The sequence below is a fragment of the Neolamprologus multifasciatus genome, chromosome 10 (assembly GCF_963576455.1).
Source record: "Neolamprologus multifasciatus chromosome 10, fNeoMul1.2, whole genome shotgun sequence".
In the NCBI taxonomy this organism is placed as follows: Eukaryota; Metazoa; Chordata; class Actinopteri; order Cichliformes; family Cichlidae; genus Neolamprologus; species Neolamprologus multifasciatus.
In genome coordinates this window covers 20,103,600-20,130,796 of record NC_140448.1, presented here as the reverse complement: position 1 = coordinate 20,130,796, position 27,197 = coordinate 20,103,600, and the positions used below count along the sequence as shown (strand labels likewise).

The window sequence follows — 27,197 nt, the reverse complement described above, 5'->3', positions numbered from 1 at the left end:
GGCATCTTAATCAAAAAATAATAATGTGCTTTAGTATTTTGTCAGCTTTTTTGTGAAACAGTAAATTTGAAAATATCATGGTAACCACAATAATTCTATTTTAACCTCCTAAGACCTGAACTCTTCCACAGCAGGCATTTTTAATTTCTCTTTGATATTTGGGCTGATTGGGACCCGATGAATGTAAAAACAAAGAATTACCAGATTTTTTTTTTTTTTACCTTATTTTTGTTTTTAAGAAAAATAAAGAGTCACATTTGAGGATATTCGTTTAAAATTGTGATAGAACAGTAGCAGTATAACGTCCTTGTAAGTGGATATCAGGCCCTTGTAGAGCAAAATTGAGTATTTTGGTCTAAATAACCCAAAATGTGATGTCCACATATGTGGATGCCAGGTCCTAGGAGGTTAAAAAATAATTTTAAATGCACATAGTTTTTTTTTATTTAATTATGTATAACTATGCTGTACTTGTGTTCAAAGAAAAACAGGGACCAAAGCAGATGTCCTACTATCTTCAGCAAATGCCTTTTTGTCTTTTGTCCACTAATGCAACAATGGTGTTGAGCTAGAGTTTCTCAGCCTGCAGAGACTCTGGAGGTAAAGCCACAGCAGCCTTGTAGTAAGAAAGTGCTTTGAGTGCTCAAATAGACTAGAAAAGCACAAGTACCAATTACCATTGTTGCCTCCAGTCCACATGTGGAAGTGTCCTTGGGCTTGATGATGAACCTCAAGATTGATGGATTTGATTTCTCATCTCATTCACAGGATGAAATATTAACAAAAGCAAAACCAAGTGTATCTTTTCTTTTCTTTGCGGATTGCAGACACATTGCATGACAGCATAGACAGATGGCATAAGACAGAAGACTACCTTGTCGTGCTTGTATATAATTATCTCATGATTTGTGAAAAAGTTGAAAAAACTTTGTTTTTATCAGATAAATTGTTGAAGTGTTAGGCTTGCAAAATAATAAATATGTGATCTTGAGATAAAAAGCAGCAGCTTCAGCACGTTACAGTTAAAGTATATGAATCATCCAAAATCCTGGCAACAAGAATATTCACAACTTTTTTAAAAATTGCATCCAATAACATAAGTGTGAATTTGTATTTTGACCTGCCATTTTGTTATTTTTTACAGTTTTTGCCTTTTCCCTCCTTAGAAGAGGTAAAACACGGCAAAGTTTTTGGTTATTTTCTGTGCAAAAAACAAATTTTTATTTTTTGATATGCATCCAACTGATGAAAGTAAGTCCAACAACATGGCTTGAAATATTCACTTAATACTATACTTTATTATAAAAATACTGACTGTAGCTGGTGTAAGGACACTTGAATACCTCAACAACATATTCGAATTCATGCGCACTATTTCAGTCCACCCACAGCTATCCTCAGTGATAAATTTTAAAGTTTCCCCTCTCCTTTTTTCTTTAGTAAAACTTGAGCACCTTTTCACTCTGTAACTACCTCCCTTCTCAGAGATAAAGTCTTCTATGACTCACCCTGCCCTCATTTTGCCCTCTTTTGATCCATGTGTTGTTGTTTTTTCTTTAATTCAGTCTGGCTTCTTCCTTGCACTGAATTTATCTTCAAGGGTGGAAGAAATGATAAGTGAAAAATGCACTAAATCACTAAAACAACAACGAATGTCAAATGAAGTGGGGAAATTGTGCTGTTTGTGTAGGAGAGCTTATGGCTATGTGAATAAATGCATTTGAACCAAATAGAAGATGCTTTTTTCACATGGGAGAAAAGCATATTGTAATACGTGGCTGACTTTGTAAAAACAAACATTGACAACCCCCCCCCCCCAACATTATAAAAACAATTAATTATAAGTCAGCTATGTTCAAAAACAGTTTATCACACATGACATGAGGATGAATTTTGTCCAGAAGATCATCTGTGTTTATAAGTGCTGTTAGGTGGCCAGCTGTCACTTGGCTAGAGACAGGCTACACCTGGACTGTTTTGCCTCAAAGGTTAGTTGTCTTTTATGTGTTAAGTTAGATTTACTTCCTGTTTGTTCCCCTCTGTGTAAATGTGTGCCCTGCCCTGATTGTCTTCACCTGTGTGAGATAGGAAGTAAAACAATACAGATACATCGTTGCTATAAGTAAGAAGAATTTTCAGGTATCATTAATTGATTTTAATATTTATTTTTCCTACAACTTTCTACTTTTGCTGCGTACATTTTAACACAACACATAACTACAGTACTCCCTACTTCATACATTTTCAAAACAGGTTTGTTACTTTAGAGTTAACACGTTTGAGGGGAGGTGTCATTTTGTATCACTGTGTGCCTTCCTGACATCAAACCCATTTAAATAAAAGCAACAATAATGTAAAAAGCAATCGCATTGGTGCATCTAAAAGATGTAGAGATGAAAAAGGCCCAAAAAAACACAAACATATAATTTATGTATATTGCACAATGGTGTTCAAAGTGCAGATGTCAAGATGTTGTGGTCGCAGCACGTCAGTGTCTAGGTAGCGCTACTGAAGCGGAATAAGCATAAAGACAGCATAGATTTTTTTAAGTGGGAGGTCATTTCAAATGCAACATTTCAAACAGTTAAATATCAGCAAACCCACAAACAGCTTCTGTGCAGTTTCTCAAGCATCTGTATGTATCTGTAAGTGACAAATGACTGTACTTTTCCCTCCTCTGCCTGTGATAATTGCTGTCATTTGTATCTTGTTCCTCTCCTGTAGCCTGCCCCTAATCAGTCCCCTTTGTGTATATATGGTCTATTCTGTCTTTAAGATATATTCTCACTGTTTGTGCTAATTTTGGAGTACTGTTTTTTTGGACTGTTGTCTGCTTACTGTTTGCTCCTTTTTACTTCCCCACTGCGGGTCTTTCACACTATATAACGATAGAGAAATGACTTCACCTCTGTCCCTCTTTCTCCCTGATTGGGCTTCATTACCAGGTGAAGTGATAATGCGAGGAGACTTGTATGCTGATGAATAAAGACCCAATTATAGGATAATTAGAGGAAGAAGAGGACAATGGATGGGTGTGGAAAGTCATGAGTATTATCTCAGACCATTGCTGATCTGACTTTTAATGAGGGCCGAGCCCAGAGTAGAGATTTAAATAACATGAAAAAGTGTTTGAGGCTAGTGTCAACTTTCCCAATTTGATGAAAAATGACAATTAAATTTAATATTTTATATTATTCTTGGTTATATTAAATGTTACATGAGCCAAAATAAATCTAACAGAAAATGATGTTGATGTGGTGAAGGTGTTATCTGATTAATTGATTAGATAAGACCTACTGCTGTTGCATTAAGGACTCTGTTCTAAGCATTAATCTGATTCAATGGGCAGACACTGCTACCCTTGGAGCTTCTTAAATTTCTCCTTTCAGTGATCAGAGAGCTGCGAACGACAGTTAAACTCAATCCTGCCAATGCTGGCAGCTTCAGACCATAAAGGAAACCAAATTACGAAGACATGAAATTAACACATTTGCAGGCAGCAAGTGCACATGTAACAGATCCAGGCTGGTATTTATCATCATCTCTCACTAATCCCTGCTCTCAAAGAGTACAATTTGCTGTCTGCAGCACACAGTGTGTTGGCATCCATTCCTAAATATGACTGACATCTGACCAGGGATTATCCCATTGCCCCAGTTTCACTGGGACAGGCAAACAGAGAGTGCCTTGTCGTAAATATGCTGCACAGACAAAGATCGGAGTGTGTGTGTGTGTGTGTGTGCATGTGTGTGTTTGACCATCTGAATGCCTGAATCAATTCAAATCTGTGCATGTTTTTTTTAAATGTGCTCAAGCATGAACGTCCACACATATTCACGTTAGTTTGTGCGCATATGTTTTTATGCTTAGGAGTCATAAGCCGCTGTCTGCTTTGGCTCAGTGGGTGTCCACAATTTTAAAATACTGGCAGGGTAAACAAAGCAGACGTTGATAAATTTATTTGTGAGCTTATGACCTAATGAGGTCCTGAAATAATGTAAATAATGAAAACTCAAGGTCAGGACACGATTGAGTCATATTTTCTGTTTTGTGGTGAAAGCCTGATTATTATGCTTCCTCTGTAGCCGCTCCCTGAGAGAGGGAGCGAGAGACGCATTCCTTAACCCAGACATTTTTTTCTAAATAATTGAACTGTGCTCGGTATTTTGAATATTATATGTACTAAGCTCAGCAGGAGCACCCCAGCAGCAGTGAGGGCTTGTGGACTTAACTGACATCTCCTAAATGGGTGAGGGGAAACTAGGCCAGAACAAAGTGCTCTCATATAGAGAAACACAAACTTAGATGCTCTGATATTTGAATTTTAATACGTTGATTTAGCTAATTAGACTGCTGTCCAGGCAAAATACATATACAGATATATAATAGTCACACACACGAGACGCAGGGGACTGCTCGCCCGGTGAGTCTCATAAGGCTTTCAAATGAGACACAAATTTATGTTCCTTTGAGATTTCCGGTGCTTTAAAATAAAATATTATCCACTCGCACTAGTACGGTATTATGTGCGCAGCATTCATGAGGATGAGCCTTACATTTTTAATGCAAATGTGGACGGTTAAATATTTTATGATCTTCTTAAGCACTGTATATTTTTCGAATTAATTGTGGCCGGCTGTTCAAGCTGCTCGCCAACACATCCGGCGGTTCAGAGGAACCACCTGCAGCTGATTTTCGATTTCATTTTTCAGAAGGTCACACAGCCAGACAAAACAACACATGCACCACAGATTTCAGATTAAAAAGACGATAGGTTGGGGCACGTACCACATGGGCTTAAATGCCCTTAGCAGCTGAGTTTGTGCTCCGCCTCATTCTTTCCTGCATTTGCTGTCTATCTCTGCTGCAACATCTGAATAAAAGCAAAACAGGAAAAGAGAGCACCATTCGTACAATATGCTGTGGTGTACAGACACAGCATGAAGTGTTTTTATGAATGAACGTGACTAAATGCTCAAAATAACATAAATTATATTCTTCATGGTGATCTTTTGTTGTCATGACACATCTTTTTTTGCATTTAGACTTTAAAACTAGAGACTTTAGTTCACAGTTTATATTCCAAAAGTTAAAAATAGTTTTTTGAAAGTTATGTGACTCATTTTCAGGGGGTCGAGATAACTCTGCTTTTGTTCTTTAGTATCCTGTGGTTGCTAAATATGTAGAACTCTTCTGAACAGGAAAAGGTTTTGGAGTTTTTTGTTGTGCTTTTTAGAAATCACCAGTGGGCGTAACCTATAATGCAAACAGTGTCTGTGTATTTCATGGCTTTTGTGTTCAGTTTGAAGATACCAGTTGATTCAGATGGAAGAATATATTTTTACCTGGTTTGATGCAGTGGCTTGATATTGATTTCACCTCGTCAGCATGTTTGTGTCATCACAGCTAAATGTGGTTCCTAAGATACTGTACCAAGAACTTTGACCGCTGTTTATGAGTTTGTCTCTCATAGGATTGCAGCAGGATGCAGCCAGTCTGCTGTGATCTAAACCAAGAGTGCTGCATACTCATGTACAGTCGCATCTCTCTATATATTTTCATTATATAACTATTACAGTGAAATATTTTTTGTTCTTATTTTTTATTTTCGGAACTTGTGCTCATCTTCTTTTTCTTCTTTTGGCTGCTTATTTTTAGGGTTCACCACAGAGTGCATCCTACCCTTTACCACTATCCACTTTTGTCACACCAGACTCTCTCCCTGTCCTCCTTCACTTCATCCATGAACCTCCCTTGTGGTCTTCCTCTTTTCCTCCTGCCTGGCAGCTCCATCTTCAGCATCCTTTGTCCAGTACTTCCACTATTTGACCTTTCACATGTCTAACTGCTCAACCTGAGCTGTCCCTCATGTAAACCTTCCCTTTCATCCCTCATACTTGACTCCACTCAGTCCACCCTTCCTGTGCTCTCTTCTTCATCTCTCTTGTGCACTGGATGGTTGACCCCAGGTATTTAAACTCATCCATCTTCACTACCTCTGCTCTTTGCATCTTCACATTTCAACCAGCTTCCCTCACATTCGCACACGTGTATTCTGTGTTGTTTCTACTGATTTCCATTCCTCTTCTCTCCAGTGCAGACCTCCACGTTCTCTGCAACCTGCACCTTTCTTCCACTACTGATCACAGTGTTGTCTGTGAACATCATAGTACACAGAGACTCCTGCTTGACCTCATCTGTCAGTCTGTCCATCTACATCGCAAACGAGATGCAATCCCACCTTGAACCCATCTGTTGCTCCGACTCTACATACTTTTTGGCCAAAGAAGTATTAGCCCCGTAGCTCATTGCTCATTAAAATTAAAAATTCTACAAAACACCCTACAAAAACAGGATAATCCACAAAATCCCATTGCTGAAAAGGCTGGTTGTTCACAGAGTGCAGTAATGGAAAGTTGAATGGAAGGACAGAGTCTAATAGAAAAAATATGCACAAGAAACAAGGATGAGAGCCGCCTTTTGAGAGGATTGTCAAGAAAAGTCCATCCAAAAACTTGGCATCAGTGGATCAAGAGCCACCACACACACACGCCCCCTTCAACTGTTGCATTCTTAATATAAAGCCACTCCTGAACTGGAGACGTCTTACCTGGTGTAAGCAGAAAAAGAAGCGGAGACTTTCTCAGCGGTTCGAAGTCGTCCTTTTAGATGAAAGTAAAATTTGCATTTCATTTCGAAATCAAGGTCCTCGAGTCTGAAGGACGAGTGGAGAGACAGAGACTCGAAGCTGTCTGACCTTTGATCACCACGGCAGACTGAAATGAAGTCTTTCTTTTTCTTTATGGATTCATTTCACTCGCCGGCAGGCTACATTCTGAGGGCGATTCTCCATTTCATCTATTCTTTTAGGACCTGGTGTCTTATTTTTTTTAAAGCGTATAAGGATTTATAAACTGTGAATTATGCAAACCTACGGCAGTAGAGTAAAAGAATAAAATTTCAAATTTATTGGCTTGACTGAAAGACAACCCAGGGAGGAGTTGTTAAAATACTAATATCATAGCAAATACTTAACTCTAAGTCAATGAAAATAATGAATGTCTCTTGGGGATACAGAGACACAAAAAAAGTATCTAACTTACTTTCTGTAAAAACACATCCTGCTTCTCCCTAAAAATGCAGTAAGTGACAGATCAACCTTAAAGGCTGAATAGAAAGCTGTCAACATCTGCCGGAGTGCAGCTTTGATGAAACTCCGCGCTGCTACTCCCCCACCATTTACCTGACTTTTCTCCTCCTCTTGTAATTCCCCGCAGTTCTGTTCCCCCTCCTCTACTATTTTTCTCATTCCCTTCCTTCTGTTTTCCTCCTCCACTTCTGAGGGACAACTGCTGAGAGGCAGCCTTTCTGTGACAGCAGGGGAGGCGGCTGATGGGAGAGTTGGAGGTGTGGGGAAAATTACACAGATGGCCGGATGTGTGTGCGACTTTTTGATCGTCGGTAACTTTGAACAACATTTAAAAACAACAATGAACGTTTTTGTTAGAGATTTTTAAAATGAGACAGTTTGGAATAAATTCTGCAAGTACAACTTACGTGTGTTAATAATAATTTAAAAAATATGTGTGTGTTTTTGTTCTGCCTGTTCCAGAGGCTGTAATGTGTAATGTGAAAAGGCAAGCAGCAGCTATTCGAATATATAGCGAGTCTGGGCAGTGCTTTAAAAACAGTTATTCAGCACAAGCACTGAGGTTTCTTAGTTTTGCTAGAGGGGATAGACTTGCGGCTTGATTTCTAGAAGTCCGGCAGACACCTGAGACCCCCATTTGTTTGTTGATGCTCTTTAAATATGTTTTTTCTTAAACACCTGGCAAAGACAGCAGTGGCAGTAGGGCTTAAGAGCAAATTTGAGCTCAGTTATCTGGTTAGCTGCTTCATACATAGCCTGCCATTCTGTTTAGTTTTGTCCAACAAAGGGGAATACATCACACTAGCGCACTAGACCTCTTCAACAAATCAGTGTTCTGCAACAAGTCCGGCATAAACAAGTATGCTGCACGTTTCCTCACAGAGTTGGATAACACAGGCTAGCTCAAACTGACTCTGAGTCTGCATTACATCAGAGTAGCATGTGCATTTTTTGCTTGGTTATGTCGAGATCATTCTGTACTTAAAAGCAATGGAAAAGCCTTAAAGGAATCACACACACACTGTGCAGGTGAGGACCTTTCATGAGGCTGGAGGTCAACGGTAAGCAAAGCTATGCTAAATACCTGAATAGCCAGGTTTTTCCATCAATTTTCTTTTCTTCCATTCTGGCACGAGCACGTACCAAGCATGATGCTAGGATTCACATCTTGGACAGGGTTCACATCTTTAGTTTATAGAGAAGCTGTGGTGTGATGTGGTGGAGAAGCCTGTAGATGTCTTGGCAGAAAAGTAATGCAACTCTGGATAGAAATAAATAAAAAATTGCATAAGCTCATCGAAATGGTGCCATGCAGAATGTATGCCATCATCAAAGCAAAAAAGTGATGCAACAAAATATGTCGGTTTGATTTCTTTTTTATGGCTGGGAAATACATGGAACTACATCCTTTGATTTTTCAACCCAATATTATCAGCCAGAAGCTCTCTGTATACTTCCAGCTGTTTTAAATGTGAGAAAAAGAGTCTATTTTTTTTTTTTTTTACTATAATGTATCCAATGACAGTAGTTGAGCTGATCTGTAGTGGATACAGATCCACTGTATTCAGTGAAGTTCAGTGTCTCTCTTCTCTGTGCTGAAGGACAACAAGATGATCATATTTGAGTCTGCGGTGCAGATGTCAGTTTTATTTTCCATGCATTGCAGTTTGTAAGTTACTCATTTATGACCTTCTGTCTCTTTTTTAACCCCCTCCTTCTATAAGAAGGTTGTGGATTTTAAAACCTCTGTATGTTGGGCGTGTTTCATTTGGATCCTGTTTCTTATGAACGATCAGAGTGAAGCTTGATTTTTCAGCATCAGTTATAACAGACAATTTCTTTTCCTACATTTCTCTCTTTGCAAAAAATATGACCTGTCTCCATCTATCATTTCTTTGTAACACCAACATCCTGTACCACGGGAAGATGAATTATAGATATTTGCTGTTACAATAGAAAAGCAAGAGATATTATTAAGAACGGTTTATTCCCATATCTCGATGCCAGCTGCTCATTTTAAAATAATCAGGACCACAAGGCTTGAAATTAATGATCTAGGAAAGTTTGATAGGCAGCAAACGTATCTGAGCTCATGTCAGCAAGGTTTACAGTTCTTCAAATGTTCTTGTAACAGTGACAAAAGATCATCAGCCCCTTAGGCTTTCTGTATTTTCTCTTTGTGTTTACCCTTGTCAGTTCTTCTTTTCCGACTTGCTTAGTCATTCAGAGGCGTACCTTGGTCTAGTCCCTGACCCTTGTTGATCTGTGAAGGAAACAGATTGCCACTTACTGTCTCTTGGACACGTTGGGTCATCAGCTGCTCCTCTTCACTTAACCCCTCAATTTATACCATGTCAGGGTTGTGTAAGCACGGCATAAAAGAACATCTGTCCATGCGTAGGTAGTCTGAGTCAGTACTGCTGTGTTGCTGATTTCCCTCCCTTTTATCAGTTTATTTTTGTTTCCTGGTTGTTCGTTTTTCATCCTATTGTTCTGTTTGTTTTGTTCTGTTTTGTGTTGGATTATTTCATGATTCTGTTACCTCCCTCTTTCTTTCTGTGTGAGCAACAGTGATACCTTCAAACAATTTAATTAAGTTCCATTTGTTTTCATCTGGAAACGGGTGGCTGTTCTTTTATTTATTGACTTCGAAAAAGATGGAAAACAAAAAACGCTGCGTGTTGGACTGTGAGGAGTCGTGTTAATCTGTTATTTTGACTGGCAGCACACACATGCACACTGGGCAATTCTTTACATACACAGATATGTTTTCAGTTTAACAGGAGGATTAAGAAAGGTTGAATTATCAGTTTCTTTAGATCAACAAGCAGTGTTGTGTTTGGCAGTATGTCTGTGTACTCTTTGCATTATAAGTTATGTAGTGTGAACACAGGACAAAGAAGGACCTGTGACCTGCGTTGTGAAGAGCTTAATTTTTCTCTCTAAATGGGAAAATGTCCAATTTTAATCTTGGTCTTCAAAAATCAAGAGGAAACACTTATCAATGATGGTATAAAATGGTCGACTCATGATTTAGTCACGCTAGAATAAAAGTAACCTCCCTGTAACTAAGGAAAATCTGTGGTTGCTAGGTGACTGCATTGAATATTTTGGGATTCAGCGACTGACTGCAAACAGCTCTGCCATTCAACTGGTCACCCAGAGGTTAAGCGTGCAACACCCTCAACCTCTGGGCGACCACTATCGATTTCACAGGTCAGCTGGTGACAGGAAACCTGTCGCCACAAAACAACTAACACTGACAGCAATCACTCTCAGAATGATTTGCAAATAATCGCTGTCTAATTTAAATCCAGACTGCCCCCAAGAGTGCCACTCCTCTGACACATCTCTTTGCAATAGAGGACTGATTGCCAATTGGTTGTATTCTGCTTATAGTCCCTGTTGATTTGCTTCCCCCTGCATAAGCTGCCTTTATAGGTTAAAAGTATCAGTATAGGCAATATTGGTCCTGTATTTACTTGGTATCCCACAGAACTATCAACAACAGTAATTAATTCCTGTTATGCTAATGCAGTTTTCTCAAACTTTTACTCGCATGCCTTCCTTGCAAAGAAAGTTCATATCCCCGCACCCCACAACTCTGTATTTACTATTAACAAAAATGAGAAATTAATTTAAGTGACAGTCGGCACTTGTTTATTTCCTCTAAATAAATTACATTTATTCCACTTCCCTTCACAAACCACCCTTTTTCTCCCTGGGCATCAACATGGTCCAATGGCAAGTTTCTCCTCTTACATAATGAACCATGGCCCCTGCATGATTTGCATCATCAAATGAACCCAGTGCTATTTGAAGTATTGAAACTTCATGGATATTTTAAACACCAAATGTATTATTTCTTTGTTTATGCTGCTTTAAATCCTACATAGCTGTCTTTTCGGCTTATGGTGCTTTCTTTGCTCTCAAAAAGCTGTTGAATTCAGGACCATTTTCACTCTGCACAAGTGATAAACAGCTGACAGATTCATTAGAATACATATTTCCAATTAGGACAGTCAGCTATTCATGTCACTGAAATGCCTTATCTGCCACTTACAAGACTATAGAGACATGTAATATATCCAGTAGTTATTATTCATACAGGTATTTTTTTCCTAGTGATTTTATTTTACTGTCAATCACAGGTACTCATTATTATAGCAGACAAATTTGCCCCACAGCTCTGGAAACTTCACCAACGTGGTTTGAATCCGAGTATGTACATCTCAATAACATAACATGGTGCAAAAAAGCCGTCGCTCTCTTTCACGATGCTCTGCCTCGGGCCCACATTAGACACCGTGTGAGCGCTAAAGAGATGCGGCGGTGAGCGGGACTGACAGACACACTCGGCACAGGTCACAGCTTGTTTTATTTTGAATTCGAACCAAGAGAAGAGGGACAAGGATGCACACGGATAAATTACACCAGGTATCGCTACATATCAACTAACAACATCACAACATCTCATTAAAGCGCTCTTGACAACAGATCCAACATTACCAAATTGAAAAAAAATAATAATAATAAGAGTGCAGGAGGAGAACTCGGCTGCAGCTGAAGCCCATCCATAAACAGAACAATACACAGTGGCAAATAAAGAGTTTTGGCAAGAGACAGTTGTATGCACAATATCTTGTTTCCCATCTGCAACATTGTGTTTAATGAAGCTACAAGACTGGCAACTGAAGCAATATGTAGTTCACATAAAGGAATTGTAAGACTAATTTTTTTAAAAAAAAGGAGAGGAAGAAAAACTCCCTAAAGCTACTACTATGCATACACACAAAACTAGCCTGAATGCACATCTTTATGTACAGCTTAGCTCACTGCGGGATCTCAGGATTTAAAATGTATGGCACATCACATTTAAAATGTTCTTCTTCTTGTGTATGAGCGATTAAACAGCAATGAAGGGGGGGGGGGGGGGGGGGGGGGGGGGAGTCGTTCGGTCAAGTCAGAACTGACGCGGGCCTTGGCCTCAGACAGACCAGCTGAAGCTTTGACACATTTTGGGTGATATGCCTGTGTAGTTTTTGACAGGTATGCCTGAGGTTGCCTAGTCTGCACAAAAAAGCTAGAAAGAAGAGGGGCTGAGAATGACTATACAGTAACTACAGTATACACACTGGGGAAAAAATGACTTCAAACTTCAGAGACTCGCACAAAGAAGCGTGAATCTCAGCGTCAACTCGTGCCTTCGTACAAAGAGTTACCTGGTAATCACATACAAAACATCCATAGATTACAGTAAAAAATAAATAATCATGATAGTCAATGAATAATCGTTTTGAGGAAGGGAGTAAACAAGATAACAAGAGAGCAGACTGCAGGTGGATGTGGGTGTATGTCAGCAGATGATGATAACCTCAACAGAGTAAGAGATCGGATGCCCCTCGATAAGAATGAGCACATAAAAGAGCAGACAAGTTAATCTGAATACAAATGTGCTTGTGTGGTTTAATGTCTGCATGCACGATTTCACTCTATATATGTACTCTTGTGTGAATCTGTCTCTTTTGTCTACAAGTCTAAATATTCACTGACATGTTGTCGGCCTGTGTCTGCATGTACGTCTTCATGTCTGCATGTGTGTCTTTACATCCTTTAACCATTCAGCTAACTCAGTGGCCCTCACCGCCACTCGGGGGTTTGGCGTCGCGCCCTCCTGACCCTCCAGGCAGCCAGGGGGAGACAGAGTGCGAGGTGGTCTGCTTGGCCATGCTGTAGTGGCTGATCACTGTATAGAAACGGCCCCTGGAGTTGGCATCCTGGGCAGCGTAGTAGGCCTCAAGAGAGGCTGGGATACACCGCTTGTGCTGTGGGGGAACAACAGTGAGGTTGGTGTGATTTAGCAGGAGAGTAACATGCTAATTAAAAACTCTGCTGGAACATTTACAGAGGTAAAGCAATGAAACCTGAAGGAAAACATTAAAATCCCAACTTCAATTACAATCCAGTTAATCCCAAAAAGTTTTAGGCAAAATGTGTTTATACCACATTTATTAAGTTTTTACACTGATTGTATACTTAGCATTGGCCACATCAGAAATATTCAAAGATAACACTACATCAAGGAAAAGCAGGTACGGTGCTGCTACTGTACTATAATCACTTGTGCTCCAGTTCTGACAGGGACTAGAAACAGAGATGTCCCATATTAGCTTTTAGCATATTAGCGTTAAATCCTTCTGCTCATCAAAGGTTTTAAATAACCAGGTCCAGTAAAGACCTCATAGTCCCATTTTATCCTAATAGCACATTCTAAACGAGCTGACAGCTCTGCCTCCCAATCTAAAAGTGGACCCGACTCCCAGTTTAAGTCTGGGAGACAGCTCTGCTTTTAAAACAAGACTTAAAGCTTTCCTCTTTACTCTTAAAGCTTATAGCTAGTTGTTTAACTCTGGTTCTCTCTCAGAGTGTGTATCTTTTGTCCCAGGAGCTTGGAAAAATGCATCTGGGAGCTTGGAAAAATGCATCATCTAAAAGCATCTGGACTTCTTTAAGTTACTTGAAGCAGTTTCACCTCTCATCTGAGAAGCTTCTTCAGTTCTAAGGGCAATTGGTGGAGAGTCCCAGATTTTAAGCCCTATGGGAGTGTCCCCAAGAGGGTCATGGACCCCTATTGATCCTCTACCTAATCACACTAGCCAAGGTGTGAAAATGGGTATGGGACAGAGAAGACAGGTGGTTTGAAAGAGGAGTGAAAGAAGCCATCTTTGTCCACTGTGAATGACCCTCCTTGAACAGAGGCGGTGGTTTACAACACCAACTGTCTGCCATCTAAAATCCAGTTTTGAGATCTCTTTCCAGACGCCTTAATGCCCACTCACACCCTGGGCCAATTGACCTCAGGAAATCACGTGATAGGGTGGGGTTCAATGGGTTCAGCCGAAAACTTGGCTGATTGTGACCTACACCCGTTTTCCCACCTTGGCTTGACCCTCTTGGGGACACTCCCATAGGGTTTAAAATCTGGGACTCTTCACCAGTTGCTCTTAGAACTGAAGAAGCTTCTTGGATGAGATGTGAAATGTCTTCAAGCAACTTAAAGAAATCCAATATACACAACTTTCTCCCCACAAATTTTAAGTATATTCTTCTCTATTTGTACTAAGTGTGTGCAGAAGAGACAGAAAAAAAGATTAATAAAATTGCCACAACATAAATCTTCTGGTGGCATTTGACATAATACAATCAGGGTCTTATGAAAGGATGAGAAACCCACTGTAATATATAATACGAACAAGGTAATTATCTCATGTTTTCTAATAATTTTTGTTAGAACACTGAACACACACAGTAATATTGTCTCTTATTAGGTAAGTTACAGTGAAATTGTGTGTACTCTGTCACATTAATGATTTTTTAGTTACCACATTACCTCATCGAAATACCTTATTTATTAAGCAGTTTTACATTTTTAGATTTTCTATGTAAATAACTGTATGTTTGCTCTTTTATCTGATGGTGTAGCCGACCAGCTACAGCTTTCATTATACATTTTAAAATGTCAATAACAGGCTTCTATTTCTGATTCTAATATTAGTTGTAATAAGGAGGTAAAGTCAGAAGACACAAGAAGACGCCTAAAGCTCTGCATAAGATTTATAGTTCAGTGTGCTCCAGTGTGTACCCATTTAAAGCCTCACATAGTTGTGCTGTGTGTGGCACACTGTGTGAGCAGGCGTGTCTTTCTATTGACACCTTTCCACCTTGTGAATGTGGATGTGACACTGCTAATAATACCTCAGCAGACTGCAGTCAGAGCCCCTGCAGAGGTTGTGGGCCTCAAACTAGATTTATTCCACCTTAAAGACTACATCTGTCTAGAGACACAGACTTGCAAGGTGACCTCTTACAAGGTAGAGTAAAACTTATAAGTAGAGGGCAGTAGAAATCAGCAGAGAAGAGGCTGTCTGTATCCATACACTGTAAAACCTAAAACAGACTGTTGCATAAGGACATCAGTGTGAAACATTTTCTTTTGTGACCTCAGCCGTAATGATCAGGAGTCAGTCATAATGTGGTAATTACCATAAAATATTCAGCATGTCTGATTTTTCTAATTTTCATCTAATTGTCAACCAAGCTATTAACATATGATAGAGGACTAAATTAAGTGTCTTTTTGGCTTCTGTGTCAAAGAATAAAAGCAGAAAATTACACCGGTCATAACAAAATCATTGACGCCATTGATGGATTATTGCCTGTCAGATAAGCCTCATCAGCCTCCTCGGTTAACATGAACTCAGAAATGAATAAAAGTAGGGCAGAAGTTTTTTTTCTTCACCCAGGGGAGACTGCGCTCACCTCTATTTCCTGATTTAGATAGGTGGGACGTTAGAGAAGAGCGAACAGGATTCTGCAGTTTATATGGCAGAGCAAAATTTGCCAACACGAATGGCCAATGACAGAGAAATTTATTGTGAAATTTTAGAACAATACTTGGATGCTCCAGTTTCTCCCACTGTCAGGGGAGGAACTTCAACAGAAAAACAAATAAAGGAATGGAAAGAAAATCTCATTATGGTGACATGTCGTAGCTGGACCTTAAAATATTCTTCACAGCTCATGCCTTCTTCAGCATGTAGCACAAATGAGCTGAAGGGGATGTATGTACAGGAGAGGCACGAGCACGCGAGCATATAATCAAACAACAGCTGCTCCACCTCCAAAACAATCTGATTAGACATTGGAGCCTATTGATTTTGCACACGCTGAGATATCTTTCAGTTACACAGATGCAACGACCAAACAAAGAGGAAAAAATGATAAATGAGAACCACACATGTGACACCGCAGAGTATTGAACATTTTGGTGTTAAAGAACAGCACTTGATATTGATTTAAACAACAGTAACACACAAAGACAACATAAACCACACAATCATCACAAAATTAACTAAAATCTCTTCCTTAAAGACCTAGATCCACAGCTTACCATTGCTAGATCCAAAATGTTTTACAGTGCATTAACATCTTCACACATTTTTATGTTCTCACTCCTCAAACAAGCACATCAACTTCCTCCACTTGGCTATCTTTGCACATTAAAAAAAAAGAAGCTTTCACACATCAATAAACCAGAAAATCTTTGCTGAGGGCTCACAGTTTCTTTTAACGGGGGCTTAAAATCAATATACCTCGTGGATAGTTGAGTGTTTAAGAAGATTTTGTGCTGATGAGAGATTTGGAAAAGCAGGTTCAAGAAATAACATCCAGATTTTGTACCTATGAGCATAAACCGAGGCTGCAATAGCTAGGATGTGTTTAGAAAGCAATGTGCAACTAAAAACACTCACACGTGTCATTTTGATTAAGCAAATCATTTAATTGAACCCTATCTGATAACCCTGGGTGGTCTGAGGTTAAATATATCATTACTCCTTTGCCTGAGCAAACCATCTACTGTGAGGCTTCTCACCAGTTTCTGTAAAGGCCCTTTGTGACACTAATCCTGTCGTCTTTACACTGACTCCCTGTAAAGTTTGGGGCTCAGTGTGAGACTTTGGTAATCACTTTCAGAGCGCTTCATGGTCAGACGCTTCCCCTAGTGAACTTCTCCATCCACGCGTAACTAATAAGCCTCTGGGGTCAGCTAATCAGTCCATTTGGTGGTACCTCGATCTAGGTCAAGGACAAACTAAGACGGCGCATTTTAGTTTGTGGCTCCCAAGTTGTGGAACTCGCTTTAATTCGACGTCAGCTCTGTGGACACTGTCTACACCTTTAAAAAGAAGCTTATGACCCACCCATGCAGGATTGCTTCCATCTACTTTTATCCATTCATAGCATTTTAATTGTTGTTTATATTGCCACGCACTTTGCAACATTTATTCTTGAAAAGTGCTACATAAACAAATGTTACTTACTTAAATCTTTCCCAATCCACCCATGATTACACTTAAGCTTTTAAGCAGTACACAACAGGATCCAAACAAAGAATGTGGTTAAACAAAAAAGCTTTGGAAACCTTGTGAGAATTTCACTTAGAGCAAGACATCTGCTACTGAAGAAAACACAGCAGAGCTTCATCATTTGTGTGTTACCTACTATTTACATCTGGATGCGTCTTTGTGGACTAAAAGAAAATTAAGCGACTGTTTGTGAGGTGATGGGAGACACTCAAATCTTAAGAAGGACATAGATTATATGTTAGGCCTGTTCTTACTGTTAAGTGGCTCCCATGCTGTTCTTTAATACTAAAAGGTTTAATTTTCTGTATGCTTAAGACTTGAAGACCATGCTCTGAACAATGCAAGTATTTTTTTTTCTTAGTGCATGCATAATTAATAGGAGTGAATGTCTAAACAATGGAAGAGTTTTGGAGGTATGCTGATGTGCCTTACTAATTAACTCAACACAGAGGTGGGAAGTACCGAAGTACAAATACTTCTATATTTTACTTAGGTAGAGTTTTCAGGTACCTCTGGCTGAGCACGTGCTGCATATTTTGATCAGTTTCTTCTTATGACAATGCACTGCAGCAAAAAGATGTCAATATAATACAAATTGAATCAAATTATGGTTAAAATCTCGCTCTTTATTGATTAATTAAACATCAGATAATTTTGTACATCCCACTTGACATCCTGTGAGCATGACTTCCAGTTCAAAGCCTAAATTCAAGGGGTTTAACAAACATATTGCATTAACTATTTAGAAATTAGTTCAGAAACTCAGAAGTATTTAGATAATATGATACAGGGATTGTTTTGGGGTTTGTTTTAATACAAGGACTCATTTACCTGTAGTAGGCTAAAACCTGATATTAGGTTATCCAAAATATTACAATATTCACAAAGGAATGAATGGCCAGTTTGAAGAAGTGCACCTCGATAGGCATGATTAACCAAATGACATTATATTATGTGGGGCTTTTACGTGACTCTGTGTCTCCTTTTGAGACCAACCAGATTAATTCAGACAAGTGCTATAGAAGTAGTGAAAAACCACAGTGCTATTGAGATTATTCATCTCTTCTTGACACGATCCTATTTAAGATGTGACAGATGTGTTTCCACTTGATATATTACCTGGAAATCTCCAAGACAGGAAAAGATCTACTGTAGCATACTGATAACCCTCAAATATGTTGATTTAGTGAAAAGGAAGAAGGTAGTCCAAGTATTCACAAAAGGCATGAAAGTGCAAGAATTAAGATAGACATATTAATAAAAAAAAAACATGCTAAGAAATGGCTCAATAATAATAAGTCATCATGTGCTGCAGGCTTGCTCAGCACTGAAGAGGCTAATCTACAACCCACATTCCAGCACAAACCAGCTACTGTGTTAAACACCTCTCCTAATAAATGTGCTGTTGAGCAATAAAATGAAATACTGGCCGTTTATGGGTATTACCTTATAAATGAATCCATCTGGGCAGGCGTGGTCGTAGGTGAAGGCTTTATAAACCACCAGGAACACAATGCAGGCAAGGAAGGCCAAGGCCAGGATTATCAGAATCGTCACCTGCAGCGAGGACAAACACTGGTCAGAGCAATAATGGATGATTGTAGTTTTCGTGAGGCAGGCTTAGGGTTAGACAGCGAGAAAGATTGAGCGTGTGCACCAGTGTGTCTCTACATGTGTATGTGTAGTCATGACAAATGGTAAGATGTTGTTGACTGAGGTCAAAAGCTCCTCAAGGCAAGGTGTTCCTGTTGAAATATGTGATGAATGACTCAAGTGGTGACACTATTAAAAAGTACCTTGTTTCCACGGTGACAATGCTGCAAAGATAAGACATTAAGCGAGCGAGGTAAATCACTGTTCTGTTTACCTTTGTTCAGGTATATATGTGTGTTTCTCTGATACAGTAAATGCATATTTTGCACCAACACCTTTGTCACTAAAAGGTCTCTCTCTTTTTTTTTTTCTTTCAAAAACTCAGTTTGAATCAAAGCTCTTTTCTGTTCAAGCATCCCAGTAAGCTGTGACAGGTGTGACAGCGAGCCTCCACATACCATCCCTGGCCTGTCGTGCTACATATCCATCTAGATCGCTTTGGTGTGAATTACCCACCTTCGAAGACCTTGCTGTAGAAATGTCTGCCCTCTCTTGGTTATAATGAAACTGGCACTTGGTTTATAAACCCACAATCCATGTTGAGAGCAATTTCATGTGGGAACTATTTCTAACAAACTACACCCACCAGTTGTATCAGTGCATAGCAAAAAGCGAATATCTACCCACGGCAAGAGGCTGTGTTCATGACAGGATGTAAATATTAGTGACCCCACACTGCAGAACTACAGTATAATGTTAGAGAGCTGGATGCTTGTTTTACTTGGCAGTCAACCCACAACAGGGTAATTTAGATGGGTAAACAGTGTTACAGATAAAAGGAAAAGCAGGTAAAATTGATTTGGGGATAATGATCCCTTCAAGTTTTGTCATCATCTGAATACATTGTCTTTGTCCTGTCTTCCTCCATTCACCCCCAGTTGGGGGTAGAAGATTTAGATTTGTTCTGTTTGTGCATGATGTATTGTATATGTTGTTTTAGACTGCTGTATGTGAAGCAAATTAGCCCACAATGATATGGCATTAAATTGGTCCTAAAAGATACGTATCTATGAATTCTTATTTCATAGATCCAACAAGGTGCTGGAAACATTCCTCACAGGCTTGACGGCATCACGCAGTTGCTGTACAACCCTTATACAAATTGTGCATTTCACCAAAAAGGTGGCCTGTTGGATTGAGATCTGGTGACTGTGAAAAACATTTGATTACAGTGAACTATTGCTAGGTTCAAGAAACTATTCTGTTAGTTTAAGACATCAGAAGATGGGTACACTGTGGTCATAAAGGACTGTACATGGTCAGCAACAACACTCAGGTAGGCTGTGGCATTTCACCCTCTATCACCCAGGACTTACACTTAGTATAAGTAATTTTGGCTGTAAAACTATTTTAAAAATCTAATCTTTTAGGAACCATTTGAATGTTTTCCTCAGCCCAGAATAGTTGAGGAGTTACAGTAATGTGAAGTGCACATGGTAAAAACTAGGCAGAGCTGATTTTTCTGTCTGTGTTCAGACAGCAGAACCTAGTGAATGCTTTATGCTACTGTGATACATCAAAAATCCCTGTAAAATTCGTCTTTTCTTCTTTCTGAAGCCATTTTAATTTAATCTGTAGCGCAAACAGTAAAAGAGTGACAGTTAGTTAAAGAACACCTGTAAAAAGAGCCAGGGTTAAACAATGCTTAGCTGGTACTAAAGGGCCCAAAGTGTGCCAAGAAAACCTCCTCCATGCCATTACATCACCACTAGCAGCCTGAATTGCTTAACAAGGCAGGATGGATCCATGTTTTCATGTTCTTTACACCAGATTTTCCATTTTTCTAAAGTAGAACAGTATGTTTTTTTTCTGTTTGCTTGTTTTGTTTTTATCCATGGAGATATGTTGCAGTCACTCTGTTGTTAAAAATGCTATCGATTGGTTTTTGGACGTCTTGTCTGTGAGTCATCCACATGAATCAATCAGAACCCTTCCTGCCACCAAACCTGCGCTAATTGTCAGCGCACTTGAGTTAGTGAATTAGCCCACCATTTAATTTCGGAAATTTTCCAGCTGCTCGCTGCCAAAAGCAGAAGAAAGAAAAGTGCCCTTCATTTTTCACTGTAAATAACAGGGTGTACAAAAGAGAATCATAAATTGCATATTCTTGATCTCAATGAAATATAATTTAAAATAAAAAAAAAATGAAACAAAGCATAATGTTTGGGTCAGTTTCAATAACAAGGGCCAATGAAATTTTATCAGCCTGGACAAGCACTTGTATGGAATCAAAAACATTATGCAGTGTGAAAAATGCCCAAATATCAGCCCAAAGCAGAGCTAATCAAAAATAATAGAAGTAATGCATTTATTTCTGCATGCTGATGCAAATGTATAGTTTGATGTGTGAAATATTCATTTCCCTGGCAGGCTAGACAATGTTGTAGCAAAGTAGATTAACATATAAAAGGATTTGTTTCCTCCTACTTTCTACTTGACACCCTGATTGGGTGCTTCTGAGTGAGCATTTAATTAGAATTATGCAAATGGAGTACAAAGGATAGCTGTAGGTAAGTGTGAGCTGAATGAACATAGCTGTGTCTCCTAAAAAAAAGAAAAAAGTTAATATTAAAAGTCAGAGTTATCCCAGGGAGTCAGCTGAAATATGGAATCTTCCATAATGGATGAACGTATCTAATTTTCTCTTTTCATTTCTAGACCAATGTTAAAGCCCGATTTACTGCTCTGTATACAATCTGTCACAGCGAGATGTCAGAGCAATTACGCGCGGTTGTAATCATCAGTCTCCATCAGCGTTATGCGAGTGGACAGTGACACGCAAGCTAAGTGACTGTTTACTTGGTGTCAACCGGGGGACACGACTCTCAGCCTCGGTTGCTGCTGACACTTTTTGTAAATTACATCTCCCGCACTGCTAAACGTTAAAAGAACGCGCTGAAAGTCATGGCTAACTCGTCTTTAGGGAGCAGCGGCAGACGTGGAGTGACTGACGAAGGACCCACCCCCTTTTTTTTGAAGTCCTGAATAGCGATGCACATGAAACGGGCTTATTAAGAAGAAGGATTACTGTAAAGCTCCTCATATCATGAAGAAAGCAATGTGAGTTGCTCATGCATGTGGGCTTTAAAACTTAAAAACTCTGAAGCATGAAAAGAAGGCTGGAGTCTGAAGAGATCTGCACTTCTGTGTGCTTCTAAAAATGGAGGGAATTTAAAGAGTCTTCATGCACGCGCTGGAACCGTTTGTCTGAAATAGTCATTTAACGGATTATTTACTAAATGACACTTTTAAAATTAGGTCGTGACATATTACATACATAAAACAGATTAGCGGGATTAACCCTTGCACCGAGTGTGTAGCGTTGATGTTTATGTTCAGTCTCTCTCTGATGTTAATTGTTGTTGGAGGGACGACTCAAGCAGGAATTTAGCCCACCCTCTGTGACAGAAATGATCGCCCTAAAATCCCTGTTGATGCAGCTGCTGTGGCCATGTGGTGTGCAAATCCATTAAAAATCTATCCTGACCTTTCTCCATTATTCATAATCTGGCTGAACTCTGCAGTAAACCTTAGAAGGTTCAGCTGAGGGAAGACGACTCCCTCCATGCATGCTTTTATTTACTGTCTTACTGTAATATTTCGCTGCTATAGGATGACACTACTGTACTCATGTATCTGATCTGAGCGTAACAAAATGCGCATTTATGGAACAGAACAAGCTACATCAGAACATAACAGAGCAGAGAAATGCCTTTTTTGATTTGGTCACTACAAAACTATAATTATTCTAGCAAGGCACCCACATCAGCGTCGTCCCATTTTCTTCTCAGTATACTCAATGTGACTGTTTTGTCACTAGCACTTCAGTATGTGTCATACTACACTACTATCACCACCAACACAACCGCCATCCCGTTTGCTGTGCAACACAGATAACAAACAAACGCTTGTTTGTCTTGGATGCAGGTAGAGGCGCAGCATGTTGTTGCGCTTTGAATAAAGAACAGCGTGTCTTTAACAAGGATTGGCTTCATGAGCAGAGGCTGGATGGCTACAGGTAACCGTGCCTGCTGGGGCTTTAATCACTTCACCTAATCCACCGTGGGGGTGGGGCCGAGGGAAAAAGACCTCAAACTGTCTGCATTTAAAACCACACAAAGCAAAAAAATAAATAAAAAATAGATTTGACAAGCATCACAGGCTTCCTGTGGATCCACACAGTTTGCTCACATGAAAGACTAATAAGAACTCATGAGTAAAGTAAGTACAACAAGGTTGAGAAAAGCAAACTTTCAGCAAATTTATATGTAGAATTTATATTAATTTTATTCCGGGTTAAAATGTGCGTTCTCTACACTCATCAAACACTTTATCAGACACCTCATGAGTACCAGTAGCAACACTCCGCAGAGATATTGGTGTTTAATGACATGACAGTATCGCACAGTTGCTGTAGACTTGCCTGACGGACTTTTATAATTGAAATCTCTTCCACAAAGTTGCTCTATTAGACTGAGATCTGGTGACTGTGGAGGCCATTTGAGTACAGTGGACTCATGTCATGCTCATCACCCAGTTTGAGATGACTTTTTTTCATGTTTATTAGCATTTGCTACTTACATGTTTAAATAAAGATTTAATTTGTTCATTCAAAATCAAATAAAACGAATAAAGTCAGAAACTATGGAACTACTTTTAACCGTTGCTCGGTTAGGCCTCTTCCAGGGCAAAGGGGGCCCTCGGGCCTCCAGCCTCTGGGCCTGCGGCTCGGTTCACTCTGGCAGAGCCGGCGGGCACGCCACTGAAACCCCCTCTGGCTTCTGCTCTGTGGCTACTGGGTGACCCCTTATCTGGGGCTCTCCTCAGCTCTTCCCAGGAGGGTGGCACAGAAGCCCTTCCGGTGGTCCTCCTTGGGCTCTCGCACTCTGGGGCCTCTGGATGTCTGGAGCCTGGTTCTCCTCCATGCCTGCTTCATGCCCTGGGGGACAGGGCTATGGTTCTCTACATCCTCTTGCAGACCATTACATGGGGAAACCTTTTGAATACAAGCGTGCTGATCCACACAGGTGTGCAAACGGGTGTTCACTGTTCATAGACATAAACTACACCTTTATTGGCTGCTACTTCAAAGCACATTGTGCACTGTCAGTCCTGCTTGCTACACAACAACATATATATTTAGTATTTACTGCTGTTTACACTTAGCTAGATTAACGTGATGGTGTTGTGTTTAGTATGTTGCTCTGTTTTTTTGGTTTTTTTTGCTTGTTTTCTCTTCTTTTTCTCTCAACAGGTGATCCAGGAGATTTTTTTTCTCTTCTTTCTCTTTTTAAGTGCCCTTTCTCAGTGTCCCTCTTCCCTTCTGTTTTTCTTTTCCTTCATCTTTCATTCTCCCTTTCCTATCCCTCAGTCATAACTGTCCCGTCTGTAACAACTGAAAATAAAATAAAATAAATAATAACAACAAAGGTTGATCAAATGGACCAATACGGCAAGGTCGTGATGATCCATTTGGCAAAGTAAATCCATTGGGTATCCTTGTTGGTCTTCAGACAACAATTCTGACGGCTAAAGAACCAAATGGGACAGGCAAAAAAAGAAAAAGAAAAAAAAAGAATCAACTAGAATGTAGTTTAAGACCATCCACTTGAGATAGTTTCCTCAATCTGTTGACCTGTTTGGCATTTTTGCTCAAAATGGCCCGCAGGTGATTTTTAAAGATATTTATATTTATATATCTATAATCTTGTACTTCCCTATCTGCCTTTTGTTCTTCTCTACAACAGGCAGCTGTCGACAGTTGTGAATTTCAGAGAAAGGGAAAAAACAAAGCAGATTATAAAAGATCCATTAGGATTGTTCCTCTGCTCCCCAGCTTTCTCATCACTGACTGCAGATTACACATCTACAGTTTACCTATTGTTTACCACATCTTTCATAACACACACACACACACACCACCTGCTTATTTTCTCAAACTCCCTTTGGATTGTAGAAAAGAATTGATTGCGAGTGAGATATTTTCCACAAAATACATTTCTCTTTTATTATTTATGGCTGCACGGTGCATCACAAGTTCAAAGGCAGTGAGTTTTCTAAATAGATGTGCTTCTTCACAGTGTGTTTTCCCACCATTTGACATATGATTTCTCTCCTTTTTTGGGTTTTTTTTCCCGACGCCGTGCTAGGTTAGAATGCAACACACCACCCACACTCTCTGCTGTAAGTTGACAGGCCATATGGGGGGAGCAGACACCTCCTCACATTCGAGGAACAGAGGAGAATATGTAAGTGCGCGTCTGAGCAGGAGAGAAAAGAAAGGTGGGTGTGTGACAGGAGAGAGAAACGGCGCTGATAAAACAGATAACTAAGTGACAGAGGGAGCAAAGCGAGAAATAAAGAAAGAGATGACAAAGGCAATAAAGCAGCAGGCAAAAGGCAGACAGCGAATGACAGAGATCCAGGGGCAGATGGAGAATCGTGTTCCCTGTTTTGGTAGCAGGTGGCAGGGACAGACAGACACACAGAGAGGCAGGCGGGAGGGCAGCAAACGCAATGGGATATCAGTTGTTGCATCGATCAATACAGTGCTGAAGAAAGCATGGATAACTGCCTTTCATTCATCTTCCTATTACCCCTCTGACATCTTCTCAAGAGCAGCACAAAGGAAGCTCAATCTCTTAAATTTTCATCTATTATTTTCCGTTCAGCAGTGAGCTGAATGAATCTGCGCTCGCACGGGCATGTGGCGCTACAAACATTAAAAACAGCCACGCTATCGAATGAGGACTGTTCGAATGCTAAAAAGTTTCACCTTAGCTGTAATATCTCAAATGCCCCAAGGGAAATTTTGTTGATTAATGAAATTAATTATGTTGTTGACAGGCTGAGTTAGTGCAGAGTGAAAGCCTCCCCTACAAAAATAAATGATTTTTTTTTAAAAAGCTTAAAGGTCACTGGTCAGCGGCAAATGCCAGTATGTCAATCAGACTCAACACCAAAAAATAAAGGATGTGGGGAAGGACCCTTTAAAAGTCTAAATCTGACTATAAACTTGAGCAGTGCTTTTTATCCATCGTAACGCAGCCCGTGGGTTAAATTCTGAAACTACGTCACTAGAAAGAAATCAGACGAGGCAAAAAAAGAGCAATTAGACGACTTAAATGTCAAATATAAATATCCATGGAAGTTTCCAGATCAAAATCCTCTTTGAAACTCAGCTTGCTCTTCCTATTTGATGTGGTGTTCTTGTCACACATGCGGCACAACTAATATGATTTAAGTACAGGTAGTCTTTGTCCAAATCCTTCTGGACTTTTTATCACCTTGGTGACTAAAGGTTTATTACAAAGCTAAAATCACAATGCAAATCTTTACAGAATTTTCAGATTAAATCCAGAATCATCTGAACTTTAGTAACATTTTGTTTATGAGTAAAGTCAGAACAAGTGCGACTGGAACTGGACTACTAACACTGACTCGTGGCAACAAAGTGGAAAAGAAAAACGGTATTCTTGCATTGAGGGCTGAATTTTTGTTGTTTATTGATCATGCTCTGTTGATAAGTAAGTACGTTAAGAATGTAAAAATACACAATTTAGCAAAGCTAATCTTTTATTTTTATATTTTTTCATATATAATTAATATTTTTTTCATATATTAACATTTCAGCCGTCTTTGGAAACATACGATCCAATCCAGCCTAAAGATATAAGAGCGGAGATGGACATGTGCCTAATCCAGAATAAAACCCTCACCTATATGTCACATGGTAAATGGTAAATGGCCTGTATTTATATAGCGCTTTACTAGTCCCTAAGGACCCCAAAGCGCTTTACATATCCAATCATCCACCTATTCACACACTGGTGATGGTAAGCTACAATGTAACCACAGCCACCCTGGGGCGCACTGACAGAGGCGAGGCTGCCGGACACTGGCGCCACCGGCCCTCTGACCACCACCAGTAGGCAACAGGTGAAGTGTCTTGCCCAAGGACACAACGACCGAGACTGTTCAAGCCGGGACTCGAACCGGCAACCTTCCAATTACAAGGCGAACTCCCAACTCTTGAGCCACGATCGCCCCACTTCACATGCATAGTGCTTTAAGCCATGGATCAGCTAGCTACATATAATTTTAAATTAAATATTCTCTTATCCTCTTAAGGCAGTTCAGTAAGGCAGAAACTAATGAAATGTGTGAATGGATACCTTTTAAGGCATTTGGTTTGAAGCTATCACTGATAACTGAAAGGTCACAGGTCCTCATGCAAAATACACCACTCAAACATAATCTTTCACTATATGCAATATAAATGTGGACATGGCCATTAGATAAATGATGACAGAAAATTACCGGAATACTTTGTCACTTCAAGGACGGTAGGTGATGTGGTTAAAATCGTTGAAAAAGAAAAAAATACACAGCAAATTCAAAAGTGTTAAATGTTTTGGTGTTAGTAGTCTTAGAGTTAATTTTACTCTAAGTAGAGTCACATTCTTTTA

The 27,197-nt window shown here is 39.6% G+C and overlaps 1 protein-coding gene and 1 long non-coding RNA gene across 3 annotated transcripts in view; both read right to left on the bottom strand.

Annotated features, from left to right (window-relative positions):
• Positions 1 to 27,197, bottom strand: part of LOC146510172 (uncharacterized) — a 183,163-nt gene that overhangs the window by 40,569 nt on the left and 115,397 nt on the right. The window lies entirely within an intron of this gene.
• Positions 11,511 to 27,197, bottom strand: part of nsg2 (neuronal vesicle trafficking associated 2) — a 49,402-nt gene continuing 33,715 nt past the window's right edge. For both annotated transcript variants that reach the window (XM_085174203.1, XM_085174202.1), the window contains exons 4-5: positions 18,523 to 18,633; positions 11,511 to 12,975 (exon numbers count right to left, since the gene is read on the bottom strand). In XM_085174203.1, the coding sequence (XP_085030329.1) occupies positions 12,781 to 12,975; positions 18,523 to 18,633 (306 nt within the window). In that variant the 3' untranslated portion in view covers positions 11,511 to 12,780. The remainder of the gene's footprint in view (positions 12,976 to 18,522; positions 18,634 to 27,197) is intronic.